At 39.6% G+C, this 25342-nt stretch overlaps 1 protein-coding gene across 6 annotated transcripts in view; it reads right to left on the reverse strand.

Moving 5' to 3' along the window:
* The window catches only part of MYO1B (myosin IB), a 99854-nt gene that overhangs the window by 15878 nt on the left and 58634 nt on the right, over positions 1-25342 (reverse strand). For 4 of the 6 annotated variants that reach the window (XM_084522884.1, XM_084522883.1, XM_084522882.1 and 1 more), the window contains 14 exons: positions 24775-24893; positions 23921-24007; positions 23531-23596; positions 12925-13029; positions 11990-12052; positions 11026-11226; positions 9314-9540; positions 8959-9159; positions 7593-7686; positions 6962-7111; positions 5042-5110; positions 3890-3976; positions 3517-3603; positions 997-1083 (listed from right to left, as the gene is read on the reverse strand). In XM_084522884.1, the coding sequence (XP_084379010.1) occupies positions 997-1083; positions 3517-3603; positions 3890-3976; positions 5042-5110; positions 6962-7111; positions 7593-7686; positions 8959-9159; positions 9314-9540; positions 11026-11226; positions 11990-12052; positions 12925-13029; positions 23531-23596; positions 23921-24007; positions 24775-24893 (1643 nt within the window). The remainder of the gene's footprint in view (positions 1-996; positions 1084-3516; positions 3604-3889; positions 3977-5041; positions 5111-6961; positions 7112-7592; positions 7687-8958; positions 9160-9313; positions 9541-11025; positions 11227-11989; positions 12053-12924; positions 13030-23530; positions 23597-23920; positions 24008-24774; positions 24894-25342) is intronic. The other 2 variants (XM_084522879.1, XM_084522880.1) reach the window with 2 other exon arrangements.

Below are 25342 nucleotides of genomic sequence, written 5' to 3' on the forward strand. Positions count from 1 at the left end.
TTCCATGTATGCATTGTAATGTAATTTTTATATGCATAGCATGCCTATGTTATATATGATTATATACATTTCATACATATTTACCCCCTTTCATCCTTGCGAGAGTAAGTATCAGAATATGGGAGCTGGACTTTTCATTATCAAGTTGTTCCCCTTCATCCTTTTGTAGTGTCCAGCATCCCCGTTAGCCAAAGTGGCACCCAAGCCAGACAAAACTGATTTGGATTTCTGCAGTTCTTCTGGACCATAACCATAAAACCACATTTGAAGAACTATGAGCACAACTCTATCACTTAAATCACATGGGTACAGACCTAAAAACACCCCAAGTTGCCATTTTCATAGTCTATTCACAGAGCAGAACTACACTTTTTCCAGATTACAAATGCGTTTTCTTTTGCCAACCAGTCCCTGAAAGCAATGGCCAGAAAACCAGAGCCCGTTGAGCATCGTAGCTCTTCTGGGCACTGGCAGCTGCCACCAGCCGTGGACACCTGCATGCAGTGCCATGCCCTCCCAAGGCTCGATGGAAGCGCCAGCACGTTGCCATCAGCTGGGCACCGTGCCCTGATGCTGGGCACGGGGCTCTGACATGAGTCAGGCGGCTCTGCCCTGCCTCCCATTCAAACAAGCAGAGGTCACAGTAAGAAAATACATACTTGTAATCTTTCCAGATAGGACCTTTGCCAACGTAGGTCAGGTTTTTAAGTCAGCAGCCAGAATAGAGTCCCTTTAATCTATCATTTGTCTTGCACATGAAAACTGAAATTCCTGATATGACAAAAAAAAAAAACCCTAGCACCTAAATATTGCATTAAACGAGGCACATTCAGCTTTCATATTCTGCTGGAAAGTCCGTGACAAAAGCAAGCAACAGAATTTTGTGTAAAATCATCCTTACTAGCGATTCCCCACACCTGCTCATTTATGAAGTGTTAGTAAGGTGCCACGCTGTATTGAGTTCACGTAGACAGAAGGGAGTGTTTAAGAAAGTACCTTCAGTCCAAGCCAGTAAGCCCAAATGACTGCAACAGCATGCTTACGCCTAGCCTCTTCCTTCAAGCGTTTCAATTCCCTTCGAGCCTAAAAGGTTTAGATAGTGAACAAAAGAGACAGCCCGATGCAGACAGCACAATGACCAGGAAAAGGCTTCTCCCAAACAGAACAGCCAACTTAAAATCAAGGTACAGAGAGACAGAAGAACGGTGTTTAACCTTCAAAACCCGACGTGTCAGTGTGAATTGGTGTTAAGCCACACATGAGGTCAAACAAGCCTCAATTTGCAATTTTTATTTATTTATTTAACGTAAGAGAATTTTGTCTACCTTCTCATTTGCTGCTAGTGTTTCCGTCTCATCAGGCGTGCACACCTTGCCATCAGCAGTAAGTACCACATGATCCAAATGATGTGCATGAATCAAGACTCACTAAAATCTCACTGTCTTGTCAATCCTTCCACTGGCAAGCGCTGGTGCATAACAGAATCAACTCTAAAACTGTGTGTGCAAGGATAATTACTGGCCCTGCACCGAGGGCTTTTATGCTCGAGGTGATTTTGATATTTATGTGTGTTTTGATTTTTTTTTTAAAGTACAATCTCTGGACTGGTAAATTATCCCTTTCTCTATGGAATGAAGAGGCAAGGCCCCCAGACACAGTGCCTTCCGTGGCTGCACCAACTTCCATGTCATCAATAATTCCCACTTTAGGAAAGCAATTTGCAAAGCAAAATCTAAATATAAAGGCACTATATGGGCATCTGAACCGAATCTCACAACTTAGAAGATACCTGGACAGTTGTTACTCTGTTACTTGATTATAAAAGTCAAGTGGAATTAAAAGCATGTTTTTCGCTCATTTAAATGGAACTAAAGCTCCTCCCATACTGCATTGGACAGACAAGCATTCTGCAAAGTTAAGTATTTGTCTGCTTTGTGACAAGGAAGGAAAATGAATACTTGAGGTCTCTGGCTTTTCTTTAAAAGCGACTGATCTCTAGGGTAACTTAGAGAAACTTTTGTTTTAAATGTTCCCTTGGGAAAATATAAAATATCAAACCGATAGCAGGGTTATCTTTTATTAGATACTGTATGTCTTCTAATCTTAATTCAATTTAGATTACAATTAGATGTATGTTTACATTTAAGGAGTAAGGAGTCCATTTTTCATGAAATTCCAGTGAGCCAACAGATAAAGCTAACAACTAAAATATGTTAAAAATTATCCAAATCTTCTAAATATTGAACTCATGAGCTCTAACACAATTAATACTATTGCATTAATTTCTGGTCTTGACCTTTTTAATTCTAAAGAACATCTTAAACTCAGGAAAGTACATATCTGTTCTGCAGCACTGGCCAGTTTTATTGGTGAAAGGTGTCAAATTGATGCATTGCATTTAAACAAATATAGAGGAAACAGTGTCTCTGTCAACTTTCACAGCTACCTAAATAACCAAGCTAAATGAACAGGTTCTCTAGGGTGAGGGAAATTCTGTACATGTTTGTTTGATTCCCAGGGCTGCCATTTCATTCCATATCTAATAGCCTTATATAAAAATAGCAAAGTTCAAACTCAGCATTATACTTCAGATGTTATCTGAGCACATTTCTTCATCTTGTTTGCAAGGTGTTCGGACAAGACTCCCCGACCTAAATAATAACTGGAAGATGGTTTAAACTTAATGAACTTACAGAATGATATTTTCAACTAAGGTAAGAATTTATTAATTGAAACCAATAACATGTTGACCTCCAGTGAACAGCATTTCAAATGTTCACAAAACCCACAAATGCAGGCCGGGGATTAGCAAGAATCTTTCAGTGGGACTTTGCTTCTGAAAACAAACAGCTGATGCTGAAATTCCTGGGATTTTTCTAGGGCTGTAAGTTTAGAATTGCAAACTAACATCATTTTCTCCTCAGGTCATAAAGCCACGCTTTCATTGTAGTTACTCAAATTTTCTTACTGGTTTAAATCGCAACCAGAGAATCAATTAAACCAATTAAAACTACAATGTAGTAAAATGAATAGCATTGGTTTGGACTTGTAAATGAAGACGGCTCAGGGTACAGAATATACAGCCTGATGAAAATCTCAATTAGATCTCTAGGACAGTGTCACTGAAAGCACTTGGGGGAGGGGGAGGGAAGCACCAACAAACCACAACCTTCTCTCCCCACCACAAACCATGCTTTGCATATTTACATGTAGTTAAATGCATTTCCTCATTTGAGGATACTGGAGTCTAGTCATTTTTAATCTAGTCTAATGGCTTGTTAGTGCAAACCACTACTTGGCTGCCATGCAAGGGATTTCCTACTCTACAAAAAACTGACATACAGAATGCTGGCAGATTTATTACATGTGGCATGAATGGAGATGGAGGCAATCAATGATCATGCTCTATTATTTTTAAGTCAATCGTATTAGTCATTAATTCTCGCTATTTACTACTGATTAATTGTTGATATTGTTGGGTAATGAAGGGAGGCATGTGACATGTGCATGAAGTACCTTATATCCAAGCCAGTAAGCCCAAATAACAGCAATAGAATGTTTATTTCTAGCCTCCTCCTTCAGTCGTCTCAGTTCCCTTCGTGCCTGCGATGTGTTTGAAAATGGGATATAGAAAAGCTTAGGGAAGAAAAGGTTACTGCAAGTTCCCAACGGTGGAAGAAAGAAAAAGAAACCAGTCACTACAAACAGCAAATACTAAAGCGTGTCCCAGCTTCCCAGATTGCACCAGCTAAAACATGTTAGCAGCAAAGAGAAACAAAAAATCAGCAGTTTAAGCCATTGAAGATATTCCCAGCTAGCTTTATGCGCAAGGGCCTTCTTCATTCTATGCAGAGACAAACAAGTGCAGGATTTGTTGCCACTTTCTTACCTGGGTCCCATGCCAGTAAGCGGCAATTATTGTGGCAGCCTCATTACAACGCTTCTGATGCTTCAGCTCCCGAAGAAGTTTCCGAGCCTGTAAACAATTAAAAATAACATATTCGACATAATCCAAGATCTCTAACTATCTGTATAATGGCAATGAGACTTTTCTTCTACACAGTGTATGCCTTATCCCTTTAGTCTGCAATAAGCAATAAAACACAAGAAAATTGCAAGGTTGTAGGTCACGCTTAACGCTGCTGTCAGACCAGGCTTTTATCCACAGCACTGGTACCACAAAAAATATGTTCTCCCTTGAGAGAACATAAAAAAAATAATAGCTTGAGATGATGCTTTTACCCAGTTTTCTTTGAATAACACCCACGGGAAAGGACAGAACATCAACAGTTAGACTGCCAGAATATTTTTAATTCATTTAAAAAAAAAAAAAAAAGACAACAAAGTTAAAACTCAAGACAAATAATAAAACCAAATTATGCTAGTTTATTGCTGACAGAGCTTAAAGTCTGCTGGGCAGAAGAGGGCTGTTGACACCCAGGTAGTAACTGCAGTCCTTTCCCTGACCGATAGGAAGGGAACTGACTCCAGAGTTAAACACAGTTTTCTCTTCCCTAAATAGAAGAGGAAGTCACAGCTAGTGGGGTGGAGAAAGGTTAACAAGAAAACAGAGGAGCCCAGGGGCATTTTTGTACTGAGGCTGCACAACAGTTCTTGCTTTAAGCATTGTGGCTGTTTCATGTGGCTGTTACCCTCGCTTTTACCTCTTATTACAGCATCACTCCTTAAGTCTCTCCTATGGCCACAGGATTCTCCGTTCATGAAGAACAAACCTCTCGGAGAAGAAGCAAAGTTGTTGCAAATTGAGGCAGAGGACAAGCAAGCAATGTCGAGGCATTTGCTCACAGTGAGTATAGCACACTTCTGCCCCTCTACTTAGCACACAGAAGAGAACTAAAGACTTACCCCAAGTAACATACTGCCTGGGTGATCTAAACTGTTTATTTTAGGCCTGCTTTCACTGACCCAAACTCATGCCAGGAAGACATGAAAGGTAGGAGGCTTGGTGCACTTGGAATGTGTTTCCTTACCTACTCCTTAACTCACCATGCAGGCAGAGCTGTAGCAAGAGGGAACTCACCTTCCACCCCCGGATGTAAGATTGTACTATAATAGCTGAACTCTTTATCTTCTGATACTTCTTTTGTTGCTGCATTGGAAATAAATACATGATGCTTACAATATTGCGACTGTGGGATATTGTATAACGAAACATTCTTTACTAACACCTGAAAATATAATTACGGGTAGAAGCCATAAATGTAAAACACAAACAGTTTCTAACAAGCAGATCAGAGCACAGACTGCGTGTTCAACTTAAGAGGAAACAAAGCCCATCCAACAATGCCACGGGGACAATGCCACTCGCTGTTTACAGAAACAGTTCATGGTCAGCAGCACAAGCGTTACACGGATTAAATGCTAACAGTAACAGCTTTATCTGTCTTTCCCAACAGGGTAGTATGCAAACTGTCACAAATGCTCAAGTTTGTTGGCTATGCTTTTCATCGCCTTTTCACGAGATTTGTGCTGGTCCTATTACCTGCAGCCACTTTATAACACCAAATACTGATGATAACATAGGAATAGAAAAAAAAACAAAAACAAAAACAAAAACAAATACACCATGAATTTCTGAATAACATGTTGGAATATTATCCCGGTACACTGGTTTGAACAATAAATTTTCAGCACAGGCAAGCATTTTCTATCTAAAAAGCGCAGTTCTCCAGTAGGCTAGTGGTTAGTATACTAAAAATATAACTGTTGGCAAACTTTGCAATAATGCTTCTGGGCTTCACACTCAGCCTGCTCAATCACAGTGAACATCTCTGTGAGTGAGCCAGACGGACTCAAGACTCAGTAAGGGTCTACAGCTAAGAAATCAACAGTGATGTGAACTCGGTCATGTATTTGTTTTCATTTCGTTATATTAAAAGATGTGTCAACAGAGTTGTGGCAACCCTGTTTTCAATTCATTAAGATCATGAGATCATAAAGTAGATGTAGAGGCACCATGCAATCCAGCTCTGATACTGCTGAGCATTCAATCACAGCAGTTCAGAGAGAGGAGTTCTACAGCGTAAAAGCATTTCTTCTCAGATATAAATAACCACGCTTTATCCTAATCAGCCATACTTTGCTCTCATTATCCAAGATAACTGAACCACATGCTAAAGGCCTTCAAGATGACAAATGGAAGTGCTCATCAACTGAAAATGAGTGATTGTGCGCTCTGCAACTTCCAATTTAAGAAGATGCTTTCTCTCCATTTCACACGCTATTTTATCAGGCTTTCTGATATGTACACAAGGTTGTCTCAGGAAATGCACCTGAGACGCTTGAGAATTTAAAACCTGAAAACAGTAAATCTTGTGTGTCATGTAAGCTCACGTTATTCAGTAACTGAAGAAAAAAGAGTCATCTAACAGTACTGCTCAGCTCATAATGGAACAGAAGATCCAACCTACAAAGAGGTCTGAAACTTTGAGAACTGCACCAATAAAAACTACTGAACTATGATTCTTAAGAGCTATAATTAAAATGAATCCTTGGGCTCCTCCCAGGCAGCATTCTTGAGCCTCAAATGCAAAGGTTCCAAATAAGGCAAAAATACAAAAAGCTTTAGGAATGACTGAATTCCACAGAACTGCACACGTAATATTACCAAACATTTTTACGCATTAACCATATGTTTTGAGAGCACTGTAAGTACACAGCATTTGGTTCAGCTTAATGGAAAAGGCTCTCCCCAGCTGGGCCACAAAATCCTGCTCTCCCAGAGCTGAAGGACTCTAGGGAGCTTTTTAATTATTTAAGCAAAGGCACAAAGTAAACACTTAGCAATCTTCTTCTATGGACATTTTTTAGTGTTTAAATACTAATATAAAATTGAATTCTTTCAACCCTTCTCCATATAAATTGAGGAAGAATTTGAAAACCCATAATAAATAATAAAATTCTTCTCCCCACCACTGAGCTAGAAAGGACAATATCTTACTGCGTATCGCCTGTACCAGGCAGCAATCACAATCTGGCTTTTTTTCATTAACAAGAAGCGTGTGCGACACTTCCAACCTCTGTAAATCTTCTCGATGAGAGTAGCCAGGTCCTCCAGTCGCTGCTTTCTCAAATCTTCTAGTTTGAAGAGCTGTGTGTATTTTTTTTTTAAGGTTTTTGTTTAATGTTGGAAGAAAAACAGCAGGGAAGAAAAGAAAAAAAAAACCTAAGTATAGTTATAAGAGAAATCTCTCCTTCATTCAAGTCCCCATCCCCTCAGACACCTTTTGGTTTATTTACCTTGAGAGCAATGGACAGATACATCAACAAGGTTTATGGAAGATATACTGCCACAAGTCAGTGCATGAAAGTTACATTAAACTCAGGCTCACAGTTATTGTAGCGTTGTATTGATTTTTCCTCAGTCTTCATAAATGTTCAATGTTCATTCATACCAATTTTAATGGGTCTAACATTAAACAGCATTTTTTAATGGTATATTCCCTACCACTATCTCAAAGCCTGGTATCTAGAAAAAGCTGTAATAACAAGCTAGCAAATTATGCAGTTCATAGCAGGCTATCCTCATGAAAGATGGCTTGATTTTGCAGGGAAAGACATTTTTCACTTACCGTTCTTGGGTTGCGGATGAATATCTTTGATCTACCAAATGAAAATTCTTCTTCAGGGATTTCCAATTCGTTAAACAATACCTCTACACCAGCCCTAATAACAAGTAAATGAGCTTAGCAAACATGACCTCCAGCTCTCAAACTTCTCGGTTTACATATTCATAGATTAATTTATGGAAAGTATACGAAAGCGCATTTTCAATTCTTAAATAGTGCTTGACATAAGCAGATTGAAAACCTAACTCATTTACTCACTGTTTGTTTAGCTGAAGGCAAGAATAATCACTGTAAAGATTCAGAATAATTTGATGAAAAAGGAGCAATTTTCATTTAACAGCATCAGCACTGGCCTATTTTTTCCTCTTACTTCTATGATTTTATTTGGGAAAAAAAAAAAAAAAAGAAAAAAGAAAGGGCTCTCACACTATCATAAAAATGTAAAACAAACATTGACAAGCTAATGTTCCACACTACCAACAGCTCTTTATAAATGCCAACAAAAAGAAGGGGCAAATCTTTGTAAGAACTTTAACACAGTATAATACTGTAATTAAAACTGTATTATTATCAATACAGTGCTCCTAGCACTATCTTGATAACTTAAAAATTTGAATTGTAGCTAAAGATAGCCATCTGCTATGAAAGAAATCATAAATCCGATTTAAATCATGTTATTGATGGCCACATGCAAAAAGAATTAAAAGAAGTACATTTGCCTACCCAGGAAGTTATTTGTCAAGGCATATGTGAATATTATGCAATTTAAAATTATATAGTCCATCCAATTGATTTGCAAGAGGTATTATCTCATTGTTTAGCAATCATTATGTAAAATTATTCTTGAAAGGACAGGAAAATTGCATGACTGCCTTCATAGAAATGGATGTTCCAATACTTTGAAAGTTGGTTATTAAAGATAAGTGTCCTTCTGATCATTCCAGTCATTTTCATTCCACTCCCATCTCTCTCTGAGACCCGAATCAGTAAAAGCTGTCATACACTTGAAAAAACGAGGTGACATCCTTGCTCACATGCAAAAATCTTTTCCATCAGTAGATTAGTTCATTACTAAAACCAACTCCTTTGCCACGGAACTGTATTTTTTAGACAATTGAAAAGAGTAGATTTTGTAGAATCAACTCTTTTCCCAATGAAAAAACTCGTCCAAAGTCCAGAACAATGGTAAGAGAATGAAATGCAAGTAAAACACTTGAGCTACATTGGCCTACTTGTCAAATTATCTTTAAATTACCTTATTTAAATTTTCATTAAATAAGAAAAAAAAGGAAAAAAAAAATCAGAATGTATGGAAGATAATCATGTTAGTCATTGAAACGGGAGAGGTGAGAATAAGAGGGTTTCCTACCTGGCTGGCCCTCTCCAGTGGGGCCAAGTCTGCTTGCAGAGCATTTTGTACCTTTCCAGGCACGGCTCATATGCCTGCCTGAATGCATAACCTGCCCTCCTGACCCGGACGTTCTCCAGAAGACCGAGGTAGCGAATCTGGTGGCACACCAGGGCATCATTGAAAATGTGGGCAGCCTTCTTGTCATTGGGTTTGATGCACCTGCAAAGGGAAATGAACGAGGACGCTTGGTTGCAGCACTGCAAGTCAACAGCTATTATTGTAAATTTAAACCTTAGATTTCTCTTGACTTGTCCTCGGATATCAAGATATTATTTAACTTAGCCTAATATAAATTTACCATGGAGTAATTTACCTAATGTAGTTTGGATTTTTTGTCTGAAGATTCTTCATCAAGGTAGCTACCGACGCCTTGAACTGTGACCCTGCCGTCGGTGGCCTCTTTAGATTGATCTTGGCAGGGTTACCTTCGGGGAACAACGCTTTGATAAGAGAGTGACTGGCCTTCCACATGGCCTGGGAGAGGTCACGGTACAGAAGATCGTTATTTTTGTCAACAAATCCTTCCACCTGGTACATAACCTGAACAATACAGAAAAGTCTCATCAGAGCATGTTTTAGACTACATAACACAGGTTAGTTCTAGGCTGCACCAAGACACTGATTTCCTCTTCTTTCTCAGCATTCAAAACAAATGAAAGATGGTCTTCCATAATAACTGATACACCACTGCTTGCAAATACCCCCAAAGATCTTTTTTTTTTTTGGTTGATAAAACATTTTCTCCCTCTGTTTTAAATCACAAGAGTAAAAATGTCCTTCTTCAAAGTGCTAAGGTTTACTTTATTTGCCTAACTAAACAAGATATGAAACATTACCTGTGACACTGTTGAGAGCTCAGTAGCAAGTTGTTATCCATGCAGTCCTTAGGGGACTGTTACTTACAAGGACTCTTACCAGGAAAACAGTCCAATGACAACAACCATAATCGCAGCTGGAGACCCAGGAGGCATCCAGAGGCACGTCATGTAGATCTCAGAGCACTACTGGCTTTTTTAATTCAGTTTGATTAATTATGACAAGTTACCAGGCTGATAATACAGACTCTTCAGTTTCATGATTTCACAGATAGTTCTGTGTAGATGTGTACTGTGTATGCAGAATATCAAACTAATACTGACGGGGCCATATTTCACACAGCAGTAAGTGACTATGAACTTCAGTGATGTTTTTCTTTAGTGTACACCTTTCTAGTTTCTGATAGGTGTGACAAATGCCACTAGTGACAATACTGTTGATATGTGCTTGCTTAGATTTCACAACAGAAGAGTCAAACCTTTGTTGTCCAGTGACCAGATCAAAATGTTCTCAGCTGAGGATGGAAAAACAATCCCAGAATAGCTGGAATTTACTGACTGCTCTGTTGTGCAAGTGAATGTCAGTAACAACTGAAGACCCTCACTGGCTGCAAAGCCACAGTCTGCTTGCTTTTTTTTTGCAAAGCATCAGGGTATTTACAATTTACCTTGAATTATGACAACCAAAAAATATCTAAGCGTTAATCCTTGACAGGCAATTACAAAATCTCCTTAACAAATACGTAATGTGTAACAGCTGCCATAGGACCAAGGCCATAGGACCATAACCAAGGACTTCACCTAGTTCAATGACAAAGAACGTGCTTCCCAAAATATCTTGCCTTCAGATGCGTGTGAGTTTTTGTCTTTCTAAGCAGTATTTTTGTTTTCAGAGACCTAGCAGCACAAACATTCTACCACTGAAGCACCTGGGACACCAAGCCCCTGTGCCGAAGGGAGCCCTGCCTTTGGTTTTGGCTACAGCAGCACGATCTCTGAAAATCTTCCAGCCAGAAACCAGTATCTTAGGTTTAAGTGTAAAAAAACTAAGGAAGGTTTGGATTTTCACATCGACTACTTACTCAGGCAGTCCTCCACCATTACTGTAATATCATTTGATGGATGAGGAGCCTCCCCGTTGCCCCAAACCCACACTCCACACAGAAGCACCACTCTCCAAACACCGCATGCTCCCAGCATCAGTAGGTACCTTGCCAGCATAATGCTGAATCCTGAAGCAGCTGTGAGGCAAGGAGGTGTCATTGAGGAACCGGGAGCACTTGCTCATCCTGCTCTCAAAATGCTGGTGAGTGGCACAGACTTGGTTCAGCTTTTCTAAGAAGGTGTCATCGGTAACAGTCCCCGGTCTCAGGCACTCCTCGTCTAGCATGGCCAGGATTCCAGTTTGGTTCTGCAGTTTCAAGACAGGAGTTTTAGTGTCTGCTTTCATCATGTGTACATAAGCATAAAAGGGAGACTGCTCTTTTCTGTGGGACTTCCACAACCCAAAAAAATGTCCCCCAAAGCATCTCAAGGTATGGCCAGTTCTCCTTTACTCATCCCCAATCCCAACAGATTTTTATATCTCCATTTTTAAAAGGCTTTTCAGAGACTGGAATCTTCTAACTTCCTTTTACTTGTGAATTTCACGTCATTTACTCAGACCATAGAAACGTCAACTTAAATGAAAGTAGCCAGTTTATGAGTAAAACCAGCAGACATTTTATATTAATTGTTAAAAACCTTTATTTTCTGATTGTTAAGGAATTTGCCTTGCTAAGTCCATAGGAACTGCTCCTATTAGATACAAGTATTTGTTGTAGTTAAAGCACTCAGTAACGAATCACTGAATTTTCTGGTTTCCATATAGAAAAAAAACCACATTATTTATAATATCACATGTGATATCTTTTAATGAAAACACCACTAAATGTAAACATTTCAGTTTCCTTTTTTCTTGCGTAGGCGCTGCTGACCATTTCTAATGCAGAAAAACATAATATTATGAAAAAACTGTTAATAAAACAAATGCTTGCCATTCAAAAATAGATGATTAATACGAACAGGGGGTTGGTTCTATAAAAGCGAAGTATACGGAGGATGTGTAGAGATTTTATAGTTAAATTCAATACATGCATTATCAATTATTCATGGTGATTGTTAATATAACTTACGTTTTCTATTAGGTCACAAATTATAGCGTTGTTGAAATACTCAATATGAGTCCACTCAATTCCCTACAGGAAAAAAAAAAGAAGTTTGAACAGGAAAACAACTGATGGAGCTTTTCCCCCCAGGCAATTTAAACTATATTCCGGTTAACTATTTTTGCATTTAGTTCTATATGCTTACCAACATCTTATTTATTAAAAAAAAAAAAAACACCATGGAATCATCTCCTGCTAACATTATCTGCGCAAAACGACTGCCCTTGAGCAGCTGCCAAACCCACTCTCCATTCCTTTCCCCCATCAGTGTCAGCTTCCCATGCACTCCTCTGGAGCTGGGCCAGCTGCCTCCTGCCCAGCCCGGGTCAGCACAGCTCTCTGCACGCTCACACTGATTAGAAGGGAAAAAGCCCATTTCAGTGCAAGCATCTGAGATCAAAATTTCTAAGCTCTAAGGGTCCTTTTTTTTTTTTTTTTGGTTTTGTTTTGTTTCCTTTTTTTTTAATGGGTGGAAGAAAAAAGGCTAAATTTAGATGACATCTGAAAAATCCAGTCTGTCATTCAGATATTCTGATTTTTTTCAACTATCAGCAATAACGTTTCCAGGATGAGATGCTAATGCATATGGAGGTACAAGCAGGGTAAAGGATTGAAAAAAAAATCATTCGGAATTTGCATTCTGAAGTGACATCGTAGACTGGAAAACAGTTTATGTTTTCCAGAGTGTTCAAAATACCACTCGAGAAGCAAATTGCAGTAATTACGTTTCATGAGTTTCCCCATTATACACAAAAAAAAAGAAAAAAAAAGGCATGTCAAAGCTTCATATTATATCCTCGGGATTATACAGCAGGAACTTGACTCAATTTTCAAAAATGTTTGCACAGCAGAATGGTTTCACCCAATGTGAGCACGGATAGCACATGCCAGTATCTACATACCTCTCGGATGTACTCCTCCTGCTCTTCTTTGAGGGTAAGTTCAATGAAGATCTGCTGCAGCTTCTCATTACAGTAGTTGATAATGAATTGCTCAAAGCTGTTGTCCTGTCAGATAAAACATTTGCATTTGGCTGTTGTGGAAACACACTGGAGCTGAGCTGGAGTAGGTTACTGCAGTAGTTGCAAGCCCGTGAGCTGCTTTATTAACTACTCCTCCTAGTTTTGTGATGTGATGGTTTGAGCCATATTTTATGGAGAGTGAGATTAGTTTGGGAAATTTAGCCCTAACCCTTCCCTGAGGCTTCCTCCACTGCAGAGAGCAGAAACTGTTGGTTTATATTCGTGATGCCTCTGTACCAACAACTTGGGACGAGTCATACGGACACCTGCGGTGTCAGGGAATGCACAGCTCAGAGAATTAGGAGAGGAGCCCCCAGGGACCCCTCTCGCACACCGGTGCAGCTGAGGCTCTACTCCTGACATCGCCAGGGCCGGGACTGCAGGATAAAAGCAGCGCTTCCTCTTCATCTCCAGGATGTTAAATGAGTGCAGTTTGGAGGCCAGACGCCCATTCTGAGGGCCACTTTCAAAGAAAAAGGGAACATCAGCAGCTTCTTTTTTTTTTTTTTTTTTTTTTTTTCCCTAACCAGTGCTTTTAAGAGCCATTAATACTGTAAGAATTGTATACATATGTCTGCAGCAATAACTGCAATCAGGAGTAATTTGGGATATCTACCTCTGGTCTTCTCTTCTGGGCTTTGTGGTTCCTCCACACACCCCAACTTCTTTTTCTTTTTTTTTTTTCTATTCCTCAAGAGCACATTGCTTAATGGGGAAGGCTGAATATTTGCATAATAAACCACTTTACCTTCTTCCACTAAGAAATCAGTGTGCTCTACAATACCTGTGAATCTCACGTTATGATAATAGATTTTTTATTATTTTTTTTTATTATTACTACAGGCAACTGCAATCATTTAAGTGCTTAAATTAAGGATCTGGTCACTATGATTAAGAACACACAAGCAGATTAGAAAATATTGAGGCAGCACAGATTACTTTGATCAATTTAGTTTTAGGGAGAGCAAAATCACAGCTGATCAGCAAACTTTCTCAGCCGCATCAAATTCTGCCCCTCACACCAATTGCAATTATCAATCAGAGACTGCAAAACTCGCACAGCTCTAGATGAGAAAGTTAAAATTTGGCATGCATCAAAACCAGCACTGCAAGCAAGTCATACTTACTGCATTCTGTTGCAAAAAGAAATTACATAAACTGCAGTCAGTACTTATACCACTTCCACAGAAACACAGAACAAAAACATCGATTAGCATTTATTTGGTGTACCAAGAAGAACAGCCTTCTTTATCAGGTTTATATTCCACTGAAAATGTCAACTAGTGCACAGATGATATATATTGCACATGTGGAGGTGAGTGTGTGTTTAGGTACGGCCCGAAGATGACTGAACAAGCTGAGGGATTGAATCACATCGCAGTGTAGCACAAAACAGCACTCCTGTACAGTCGCACCTCTAAATCAGCACATATCTTTTGTCTCTAAAAGCCACACGTATAACCTTTGGGAGATAAATCTCAGTAAAGTGAAGGAGGGGGAGGTAGGAGAGAGCACGTGAGGAATGAGTAAAAGCTGATTTGACACATGCAGATAAAGCCTTCACTTCAGATATATTTAGTGGGAAGTGAAAGGATCCCAACTGACATCACCTTGGCAAGAGGAAGGGTCAAACACGCTTCCCATCCTCCTGCCAGGTACACGCCACCAACGCAGCAAGGCTGTTCCTCCAAAAGCCCATGTTATTCGGGCTGCAAGGACGGCAGGACTCATATCTTACGCATTACACGCAGCCCTCAAAACGGGAGAGAAAACCAACTGCAAATCCAGATCTAAAGGGTCATTAACAGTACATTAAAGTAACTGCTAGATGCTTTCCTGATTTGCTACATACCTGTGATATTTACGTTTTGACAAAGAAAATAAAAGCAAAATCCACAGCGCTCTTTGGAAATCACTTATTTTAACCGAGAAAATTGTACTTGACATTGCCAAGCCATTGAAAATTGCCATTCCGGGAAAGAGGCATTGAAGTTCAGCAGTGATTTTGGCATTTATGTGCAATACAGAGCAAAAAGCTAGCAGTTGATTACAGCACAAAGTGAGGGAATATGTTTGGGATTAATGAAATTCTCAAAACACTTAACTCTGAACAAATCAGTAGGCATTCAGTACGTCAAATGTTCTTCGGAAAGAGGCATTTCCTTTCACAGGTTGTAAGAAACACTATGTGAAAAACTGATTGCAGTGCTTGTTTCTGGGTAAAACTGAATAAAGTAACAAAGATCCTGCGAATTTATTCACTCTTACTGGAAAGCTGTAACTTTTAATTATGCCAGGGCTTCACAAACCAGAGACCCATGCACACAATATTTTAATGATGTCTCCTTGAAATTAATGCGACAGAGCTAGGATGGGATCTAAAGGATGTCTGGCATTAGTTTTTTAGAAGACAATGGGGAGTGATTAGTGCCACTGACAGCACACCACAAACCCATGCAGGAGAAATGGGCTGGGAGGACCCAGCAGCCGGAGACCGTGTGTGCTCCTTGTGCTGAGCGTCCTCACTAAGTGACAGAAGGGGCTTTGCTAAGCACAGAAGCAGCACAGACACCAAAATTGGAAGCGTTAGTAAATTTAAATATTCTTAGAAAAATTTAGGAAAGAAAAAAAATTAGGCTAGCACTTCTCAAACACCAAAGAGCGCCTGTTTCTCTTCCAGGCCATAAATCTGCTACTTGAATGTTGTAAGCATCACTTCAATCAGTGCATCTTTATAGCAGCATTTCAACTATCCCTTTGAAGCCACTACGGAATACAAAATATAACCTTTGGGGAAGAAAAAAAAAAAAAAAAGCTCAGTCTCTCAAATTAAATTAAAGGTGCTGGGAAACAGAATGTCACCTGAAGTAGACTTGAAGTCACATTAAATTTATAGATCCAGATCAAGCAACCACCCTTAGCTTATCCTATCCATCTATTATTGGGTGCAACAATAAATTTAGACAATTAGAAAAATGCACTGACAAAAATCAAAGCCTGCTTCACCATGCTTTTCACTTCACAAATTATGGTGTCTTGGACATACAGTTTTATTCTTTATCAGCCTTCAGACTACTGGGCATCAGGTTGACTGCTTGGCAAGTAGCAAGTTTTTGATCTCCAAAAAAAAAAAAATCTGCTCCATGCAGAAATATAATGCTTATATGAGCAAGCAGATCATAATGTTGTACTCACTGAGGTGTACAAGTCACCCATGGAAAGACAGAAGTTCAAGTTTGGAACCACTGATATTACATGAATTACAGACAGGTGGCTTTAAAGCCTACAGAAAATATTTTTTGTTCCTTAATATTTTACCTCATTTCTTCTTTGGAAGATTCCAGTCATGCAAATCATGGAAGTATATGAAAAAACACGTATGGATGTTCCTGACCTTATGCATTGTTGTACCAGCAAAACATCAATAACAAATTAAAAATAAAAAAATAATTTTTGTCAATAATAATAGGGCTAAATGTCTCTTACTAGCCTCAGGCATAAATGTCTCAATATGCTGGTGCTAAGAGTCACCTCTTGCATTAGATTTAAGTGTTCCATTTTCTTGTGTCCTTTCCACTTCAGTGTCTTCCACAAACAAAGCGTATTCAGTTCACCCAAACCTACAGCCTCAGCTATGTCATCAGTATCACACATATTCATGATGTTTCTCAGGATTTCCTCTTCCTTCTTAATCTTTCACCCTACCAGTTCTTGCTGAGAGCCAATTCAAAAATCTATGCACTGCTGAGTCTATGCCCACACTGACAAAGAGGTGTCCAGCACGCACCTCTTCGAATGTCTTATCTGAACACATACAACAGAAAAATACACGAGAAGCATTTAAGTGAAAAGCACCATTTAAAACAAAACTCAGATATCTCAAGTTATGAGATGGAATCAACAGACCTAATGCCATTACAAAGAACTTTTTGATCAATACTGGGGAGAAAAACACATACAGAGACTGACATTTTTGGTCTAACACATGAAGCCACAGAAAGTAACTTTCAGCCAACGTAGCCACTGGCATCAAAGTCCCTGACCTCCTTCTACCCTGGGCAGGTGAGCCCAAGGGGTTCTGTCAGGCCTCTACACAACTGCTGAGGCCCCCTATAAGAAAGCCAGATGGCACAGGTAATGATGAAAATAGACCAACAAGCTTGCTTTGCTGAGTGGTGGAATGAATGGTGAACTGAGCCAGCAAATTTCATTTACACCCTACTGTGATGTCTGGGGATAGCGATCTTTATGTATGACCACAGAAGGATGTACAACAGTACATATAAAGAAAATGAAAAAAGAAAAAAAACACCACGCTTTTTTTTAATCTTAGAAAGCAATAGGATACATGGGACCCACTGGACTTTTTTTTTTTTTTTTTTTCCCCGTAAACTTTCACAAAGTTCATGAAGATCTGTTATGAATATTTATCCCTTACTGAGGAGTTACTGTGACTGCCTGGATAGTTCTGAAACAACAGGACTCACAAAGCAGCAAGAACCTGCTACATCACCTTACCCATTCCTCTGCTAAGCCATGACAGCTGCTCTAGGACCAAGAGTTATTTCCACAGCCTCTAGGAGAGCATTTGTGTGCATTTGCTCCAGCATTTCTATTTCCTCTGCTGAAAGCAGACAGCCGATGGGATTTACTTCATAAACTTGCCTTTTGCAAAATAAGCCTCTCTAAGTACTTAAATTATAACGTGATTAATCAAATGGTGATTAACTTCCTGAGATGAACCTCTGCTTCTGAATGCTAGCACATAAGGGGAAATGATTGCTGCAGATCCATTCGGAAGTCTCCCTAGCACCTAGGAATCCAACCAAGGGTCACTCCGCAGAGCTGCCTGCTCTCACAACACTTGCCAGCAGACGTGGTTGATCAATTCCAGATTAAAAACTCAGTTCTCCTCTTGCACACTAGCCGGGGCTTTATCCTGTGCGATCAGATTGAGCAGAGGGCTGGGTACGTGCATCTTGGCACCACTGCTTGCCAGCATACGATGAGCTGCTTGGCATCAGAAGAGGGTCGAACAATTTCTAAAAGGAAATCTGCTGCAAGGTATAGTGACTAGAACAAATTACATTTTGGAGATTAAGGACAACAGATAACCACAGCTGAGTTAGCGCTGAAGTTGAGACATGGAGAAAGGGGCCCCAGAGCCTAAAAAGATGAAGATAACAGAAGAACCTGATAAGCCCATTTGCTCCATATGCTTTTTTCTCTATTAAGTCTTCTTTCTAGGTATTTGACGTTTCTCCAGCAAAATCATCCTTAGGGAAAAGAAGTCTTGGGGCCAGCAGCAATCTCTCAGAGCTCAGCATGGTCTGCGACTGCCATTTCCTTCATTTAATGAACAGGCGAGAAGCAGGCAAAGCGACTGGGCCAAGCCGCTATGCAGGTTTATGGTAAAAGGGGAAACACCTCCTCAGTTTCATCATGCCTCAGACATCTCAGAAATGTCTTTTCAGTGTTTACGCTCTCCTTACTCGGTTGCCTTTCTCTAAACAAGAGATAATTATCAGAACTGTGAATATGTTAACATAATGAAATGGCATTCTTCATATTTCCGATGGCATTTCCTCAATGAAGACACTGCACTTTATCAATGTCCAGCCGACAGCTCAGACACAGCTGTACATGCAACATGACCAAGCTTCTTTCAAGGGGCTTCTGTACAAAAGCAAGAAGCTAACTGTGCCTGCAATAAGCAGAAGTGCTAGCACAGAGCAACACCGACTGAGAAAAGGACCTGGTTTTACCGCTGGGCAGCTCGTTTGGTTCTTTTTTCTTGGAGGCGTTTTTATTTACTGCTGATTTTTACGCAGAACACGGCCGATGTTCTTGTGAGCTTGGATCAAAACGAGCTGAACAGATGCTGTCCCAGGAACTTCTCCTGAAACTATCGATTCAGCCGGGGAATTTGGGGAGATGTTTAAAGCCCTTCCACACAGCGGATGGCACTTCTCCCAGCCAGAGGCAGGGCTGCCCACGCCAGCCCTGACGCTGTACAGGGGAGGCAGAGCCTGAATATCTGACAGCCTGGAGCACACCACATGGGGATCCACCAATACCCCTCAACCACGTTATCCAAGACGTTCACCACCCAAGAAGTGAGATGAGGTGCACCTAACACCTCGGAGCAACCCTCAGCACATCTCCAAGGGCTGGCAGAAGGCCTCGGGCCTTCTTTGGCCTCCGCTTTGGCAGCTCCATCCCTGGCACGGCCCCACTTCTCGCCCAGCTAAAAACCAGGCACAAGGTGCTGTGCCAGGGGACCCAGCAGAGTTTTTGTGCTCTCAAGCTGTCTCCTCTGGCAAGTCTCAAGAATAAGCCTTGTTTGGCAGCCCCAGCTTTCTGCTGCGGGCTGCCAGGCCCCAGCCACCTGCAGCCCTCGCCCTGCTCTTCCTCCTCACAACCCCACCATTTTGCAGGGATGTGGAAACCACGTCTGCCCCAAGACACCACACGGAGCACAGCGGCCAGCAGCCCAGCCGCCTCTGGATTTCCACTAACCGTAATCCCTGCCCCAGCCCAAATCACAGCCCGGACTGCAGCCCAGCAGCACGTTTGGCTGCTCCAATATTCAGATAAATTTGGGTAGGGTAGGGTCAGGCTTCAACCCACTGCCCGAGCTCCGGCAGCATTACACGACCGGCCTGGTTCTGCAGCCTGCCTTTTTGCATTTAATCCTAGTCCCTAATCCTTGCCCACAGACAATTTGCACAGAGGTGCCCAAAATTTCAGCATTCAGCTCGCAAAACTCTTGGTCCCAAAATACATCTTACCACAAAGGGCATGGCAGAAATCAAAACCAAACACAGCTTTACAGCACCTGTTTTGGGGCTGATTAGCTCAGCTTTCTGTCGAGATCTGCCAAACCCACAGAGGCTGAGGATTATCAATAGATTTAAATTGCCTAATTTGAGTTTTTGGACAGCCCAGTCCTTAAATCTGTGTTCTTGGATAGCTTTGGGGTTTGTCTGAAAAATGCGTTTTGTGCTTGATAAAAACACCAATAGAACCGAATACAAAGTATGTAAGGCAGTATTACCATCACACCATTCATTATCTTCCCTTTGCTAAGCTTCAAGAACTTTCCAGTTACTTTGTAAGCAAACTTCACCTTAAATTGCAGAAAATCTCAGAAAAAAAAAAAAAACAACAAAAACAAAACAGCAGCCAGTAAGCAGTCATCTTTCAAAACCAGCTGAAAGAAATCTCATTTACATAAACTTTAATTTGTTTATAATAAATCATCATCAAAAGGTCAAATGTAGGATTTTTCAGAATGGTAGATCCTGTGGTGTTTTTTGTTTGTTTGTTTGTTTGTTTTATATTATTATTTATTTATTTTTATTCTTCTTATAGGAGGAATTGTAAGATGATTTAAGGAATCATCCTCAACAGGAATAAGGCCTGGCTGGAACTTATTAAAAAAAAATCCAGTTTTTGCAGTGGAAGCAGATTACTCTTTAATGTATTCCAATAACTTTTAAGTGAGAACCTCAGAGCAAAACACCTAACTAGAATATCATTAGTTTACTCTTATAGTGAACCTGATGGGCAAGTGTAACATTAAAGGCAAAAAAATAAACGTTAAAAAAATCAGTAAGCAGGTATGCTGCCACTTATTGCAATGGTGTTAATCTTCCCATGTAAATATTTAGCATATATATGAAAAACTCCTGCTACCCCTGCTATGACTTTTTTTTGCGTGTTCTGTCTCCCATTCATGATCATAACTAGACAGAAACAGATGGGGAATTAGATGATCTTTAAGGTCATTTAATGATAGATCTAGCTGCTTCCTGAGTAGAAACATGTTTAAAGCAGGTCTTTTTATCTTCAGCATATCAAACAGTTTACAAACTTAAAACTCAGACTTTTTTTTTTTTTAACAAGTGATGAAGTCTTTCAAATTTATTTTAGCAAAAAAAAAATATTTGTGATCATATTAATTCTAACCTTTAAGAACAAACATAATGAAAATATGACTTAAGAACTGGATTCAAAAGGGAACTGCACATTTTTAGTTAGTGGTTGTAAGTGATTTTTCATTAGATGGATAATAGTCACTGCCATCAGCTACACTTCAGCTAATATTTGAATGTTTAGTAATCATATTTCCAAAGGCACTACACAGCAAAGCACTTCAAATTTTACTACATTTTTAATGCTAAAAATCTTAAGACATTATTGACTTTTCATCAAGTTTCCTTTATTGACCGTCATTGAAATTTCATTCACTTATTGCTTGGTTTAATATAATTAATATTAACACTACATATTTTCTGTGAAGCAGTTACTTGAGTTCTCAACAATAACTGTTGAGACACTGTGTTTTCTCAAAATCTTTAATAATTTTTGTGAGGCTTGATCATTTGTTTTAAGACTCAACATAAAAGTATTTGTCTGGCATCCTCTCAGTTGATGTTACTATATATACATTCATTCAACTGACCACAAGAACAACCACGCTTTGTCTCTGCAGACTTATTTTACTCCATTTAAGGATTATGACATTACATCATCTTTTATTCCAACAAGAGCTGCATAGAAAATGAATTTTCTTTTGCTTTGAAAAGAGTGTCTTTGATTCATCAAGAGATTCTTTGCCTTTGAGAATAAATCAGCAGTTTCTGATGATAAAATTAACCTGTCTGGAAACACAGGGATGGCTAAATGGGAAATATACCTGATGCAGGATTTTCTAAGGGATTCTTTTGCTATCAACACCCTTTAAATTACAGTACTGCCATGCAGTCCCAATACTGACAGCTGTACTCTGTAGCAAATCCAGAAAGCTAATTTAATCGGGTTGCTTATTCAAACACCTTCAAATAAAAATTTGGTATAATACTAATACCAGCCACATGTGTTTCTTGCATGCTGTCTGAATCCCATTTTGGATGTTCAGAAAAAATTCCACTTATTTCAGTGATGCTGAACCAGGATGCTTGGGTGGAGCCCTCACCAGACCTTAGCGCGTGAGAGAAACGATCCCATCTTGCATGAATGTATTTCTGAATTGCCTTTCCCACCTCTTCCAGTAGAAGCAATGCTCATCATTTAAAGAACTGAAAAACAACTGCCCATATTATTCTAAAGTTTTTTGTCTGAATTGGAAAGTTGCCTTGTAATTCAGTTTGCAAGGTAAGGGAGAAAAGCCTTGTTTTTCTCTTTTCCTTTTGCAAACCTGCATCACCTGTACTCAGCTACTTACTTATAACCTTCTCAAATGTTGAACTCCTACAAAAAAACAAAATGACATGGGAGAAACAAGCTTTATTTAGCCTGTTTCTACAACACCATCCCACAAACACCATTACACAGTTGGCTTACGCGCTTCTGCAAGCTTCCAGTTTCCACCTCCCCCTAGAGACATACCCTTAAATCAAACAGAACAGAAAGGTAATGAAAACAAGGGTCCTGCCCCGAGATGTCAGTACTACCTTTGCACTGCCCAGCTTGCTAAGGGTACACACCAAGGACCAGCACCAGAGATCTTGTGCTGAAACCTGAATTCAGCCACATGACTGCTTGCAATGTATTTTCATAAATACTCTCTTATGTTTAATACAAACAATATAAACCTAGCTGAGTAAACCCTTGAAGCAAGTATCAGCTTTGTTTTTCCTCTTCGCAGAGGTATTTTGATTTGCACATACTTTGATGTTATGCTTCTGAAATAAAGCTTACACCACCCTCCCACATGTAATTACTCTTCTCTAGATTGTTCCCATCTTCTACAGTCTAAACATCCCCGGATTTTCAAGAATGGTGTAGGGAAGTGGGTAAGGTTTGAATGTTTTCTACTCGTGTTTCTCCCCAGTTGAGTTTCTAGTTCAAATAGTATTCTAATATTTCCAACCAAGACCTATAAATCTCTTAAAATAAACTGTCAGACTAAGATTTATGAAGACCCTCTCCCCCTGATGTTCTTTAACCCAATTAAAAATTCCTCATTTATTGTTTTTGTTTTAGAATATCTCCATTCTAAAAATACTATCGTAAACAAACAGCAGTGAACCACAGATCATCAGCTAGGAATCAGTACAGAGTATTTATCTAAGTGAACCAAAATTAAATGGAATATAATTCCTTGTCTGATTTTGACAGGAAAAAATGTATAGTTTCTGGTTTGATTTCTAAAGTAAGCAAAACTTGTTCAAAGACACCCACAAAACGCCTGGGTTTCTCTTAAGTTCAGAATGTATGTCACAACAAAAAGCATTGAAGTTTATTGTCATAAATATTTATTTACCTATGGTGTAGAAACACAAGTTTGTCTTCCAAGAATTTTTGTTTCAGTTGCCATACACACCAAGACATTTTTTCTCTGGCTTACTTTTCTACATTTTTTTTGTCAGTATAACACACTTAATCAAATTACATGTATTGTGCTTACATATTCATAAACTACTCTATTAGGTTTAATAACATCTCTCACATTAAACGTTTACTATTATAAAGGTCTTACCTCAAAAATTTCAAAGCCATAGATGTCCAGCACGCCCATTACCTTCTTTCTCACTTTAGTTTGTGCCTTTAAAAAATATTAATAATAATAATGTGTTATTCGTCTGTACTTTTCAGACTGGACAGTCAAGAAAACTAATGTATTTCTTAAGTAGGCTGTCAGGTCGTGTAAACTAAGAGGTTAAGTGTGGCTTCTCAAAGTAACTTAATGTGAACGTTTTCATGAGCTTACAACAGAGCAGACAGCAATTTTTTGAGCTGTGATACAGTTATTCACCTGTACCTTAACAGTATACAACCAGGAAAAATGAAATTGGCAAACGCAGTTTTACCATCCAGTTTAATTTAATTCACTTCTATCGATTTTCTTACAGGCACAAAACAGCAATACCTTAATGCTCTCATTGATTCTGGTAACAAGCCAAGAAAAGAGCCGACTGTATAAATTCTTAGCCAGAGCATCACGGGCGTAATAAGCCTAAACAGAAGAAAGAAGAAAAACATTATAAATGCTGGGCTAAACCCAAGTTTTTTTTATGTTACCACAATATTTTAAAGGTTCTGTGGACTGAGTGTGCATGCCTCAGGTGGCAGTGCCTCTGCCTAAGCAGACTCCTGAGGCAAAGCAGAGTGCCAGGGCATCTCAGCAGTGCGGGCAGCTTGCTGGTGCATCCCTCCATCCAGCAGCTGCAGCCAGGGCACTTGTTCTGCCTTCCTGCTTGTCTGGAAATCCTCTCAAGACTCACATCCCCCATCCTGATCCTAAGCAAAGGATATGGTCAACTGCAGTTGGAGAAACTGCCTTCCTGCTAGCCCGAGCTAATGAGACATGGGTGGCAATCAACTTTGCAGCATGGCAGAAAGATAAGTTCACACTGGCAGCAGTTTTTCAGCTGCCCGGGGCATACAACTCACATGAAATTACTCCAGCTGCTCTAAACAAAACCAGGCTGCTACACCACAATACTTTCAACATGCGTTCTGTGCAGAACTCCCTTAGCTTTTCATCCGCTGCAACGTTTTCCTATCCCTTGTCTGCTTGACATAATTAACGCATGAAAACAAAACTCCCAGCATATTTGAACACTTCGAAACTGTTGAATAAAAACACACTTATGATAGTGATATGTTTTACTCAGTTCAGCCTCTTAGTTGTGGTCTTACTGTGGGAGTTGTGGATTAGTTATGTAGAATAAGATGCCATTTAAAACAATTCTTTCTGTTACAATCAGGACGTCGTTTTACCTGAGCCACATTCAGTGTTGTTGAAACTTTTTCTTGCTTGGCCTCAACTGTCCGGAAGCTGAAAGCTCTCTCCAGTACCGACTGGTCTATACCTGTCAACTCGCAGATTTCCTTGAGCTCTAACATGAAAAAGGAGGGTGGAAATATAATGAGCCCTTTCATCCCACTGTTCTTATTCCCCAAAACTATTAGCTTTAAAATAGGTCAGTGTTTTCCCAAAACAGGTTTTCTTCAACAGAAATGTCTCTCATCCATGCTCCCTCCCCCTCCACTGCCAAGCAAAGCTTTATTTTATTTTTTTTTAAAGGCACAGCATGAGGAAGCAGGATCCAGTGAGTTATTAGCCTGAAAGCACTTTCTATTTGGATATTTCTGCAAAGAAATTTTTCTTCCATTTGTCACAGACTACTTTTCTTGATGAAACGCTTTCAAATGAAAATAATTCAACTTTCAAAATGTATCAACTGCAAAAACATGCCATCAAATCGCCAAATAAATCTGAAACTACAGACAGAAATAGGCTACTACTACTACAAAAAAAATCAAAACGCCTTCACTGCAGAATAAT

This window comes from Aythya ferina (genome assembly GCF_964211825.1).
Source record: "Aythya ferina genome assembly, chromosome: 6".
NCBI lineage: Eukaryota > Metazoa > Chordata > Aves > Anseriformes > Anatidae > Aythya > Aythya ferina.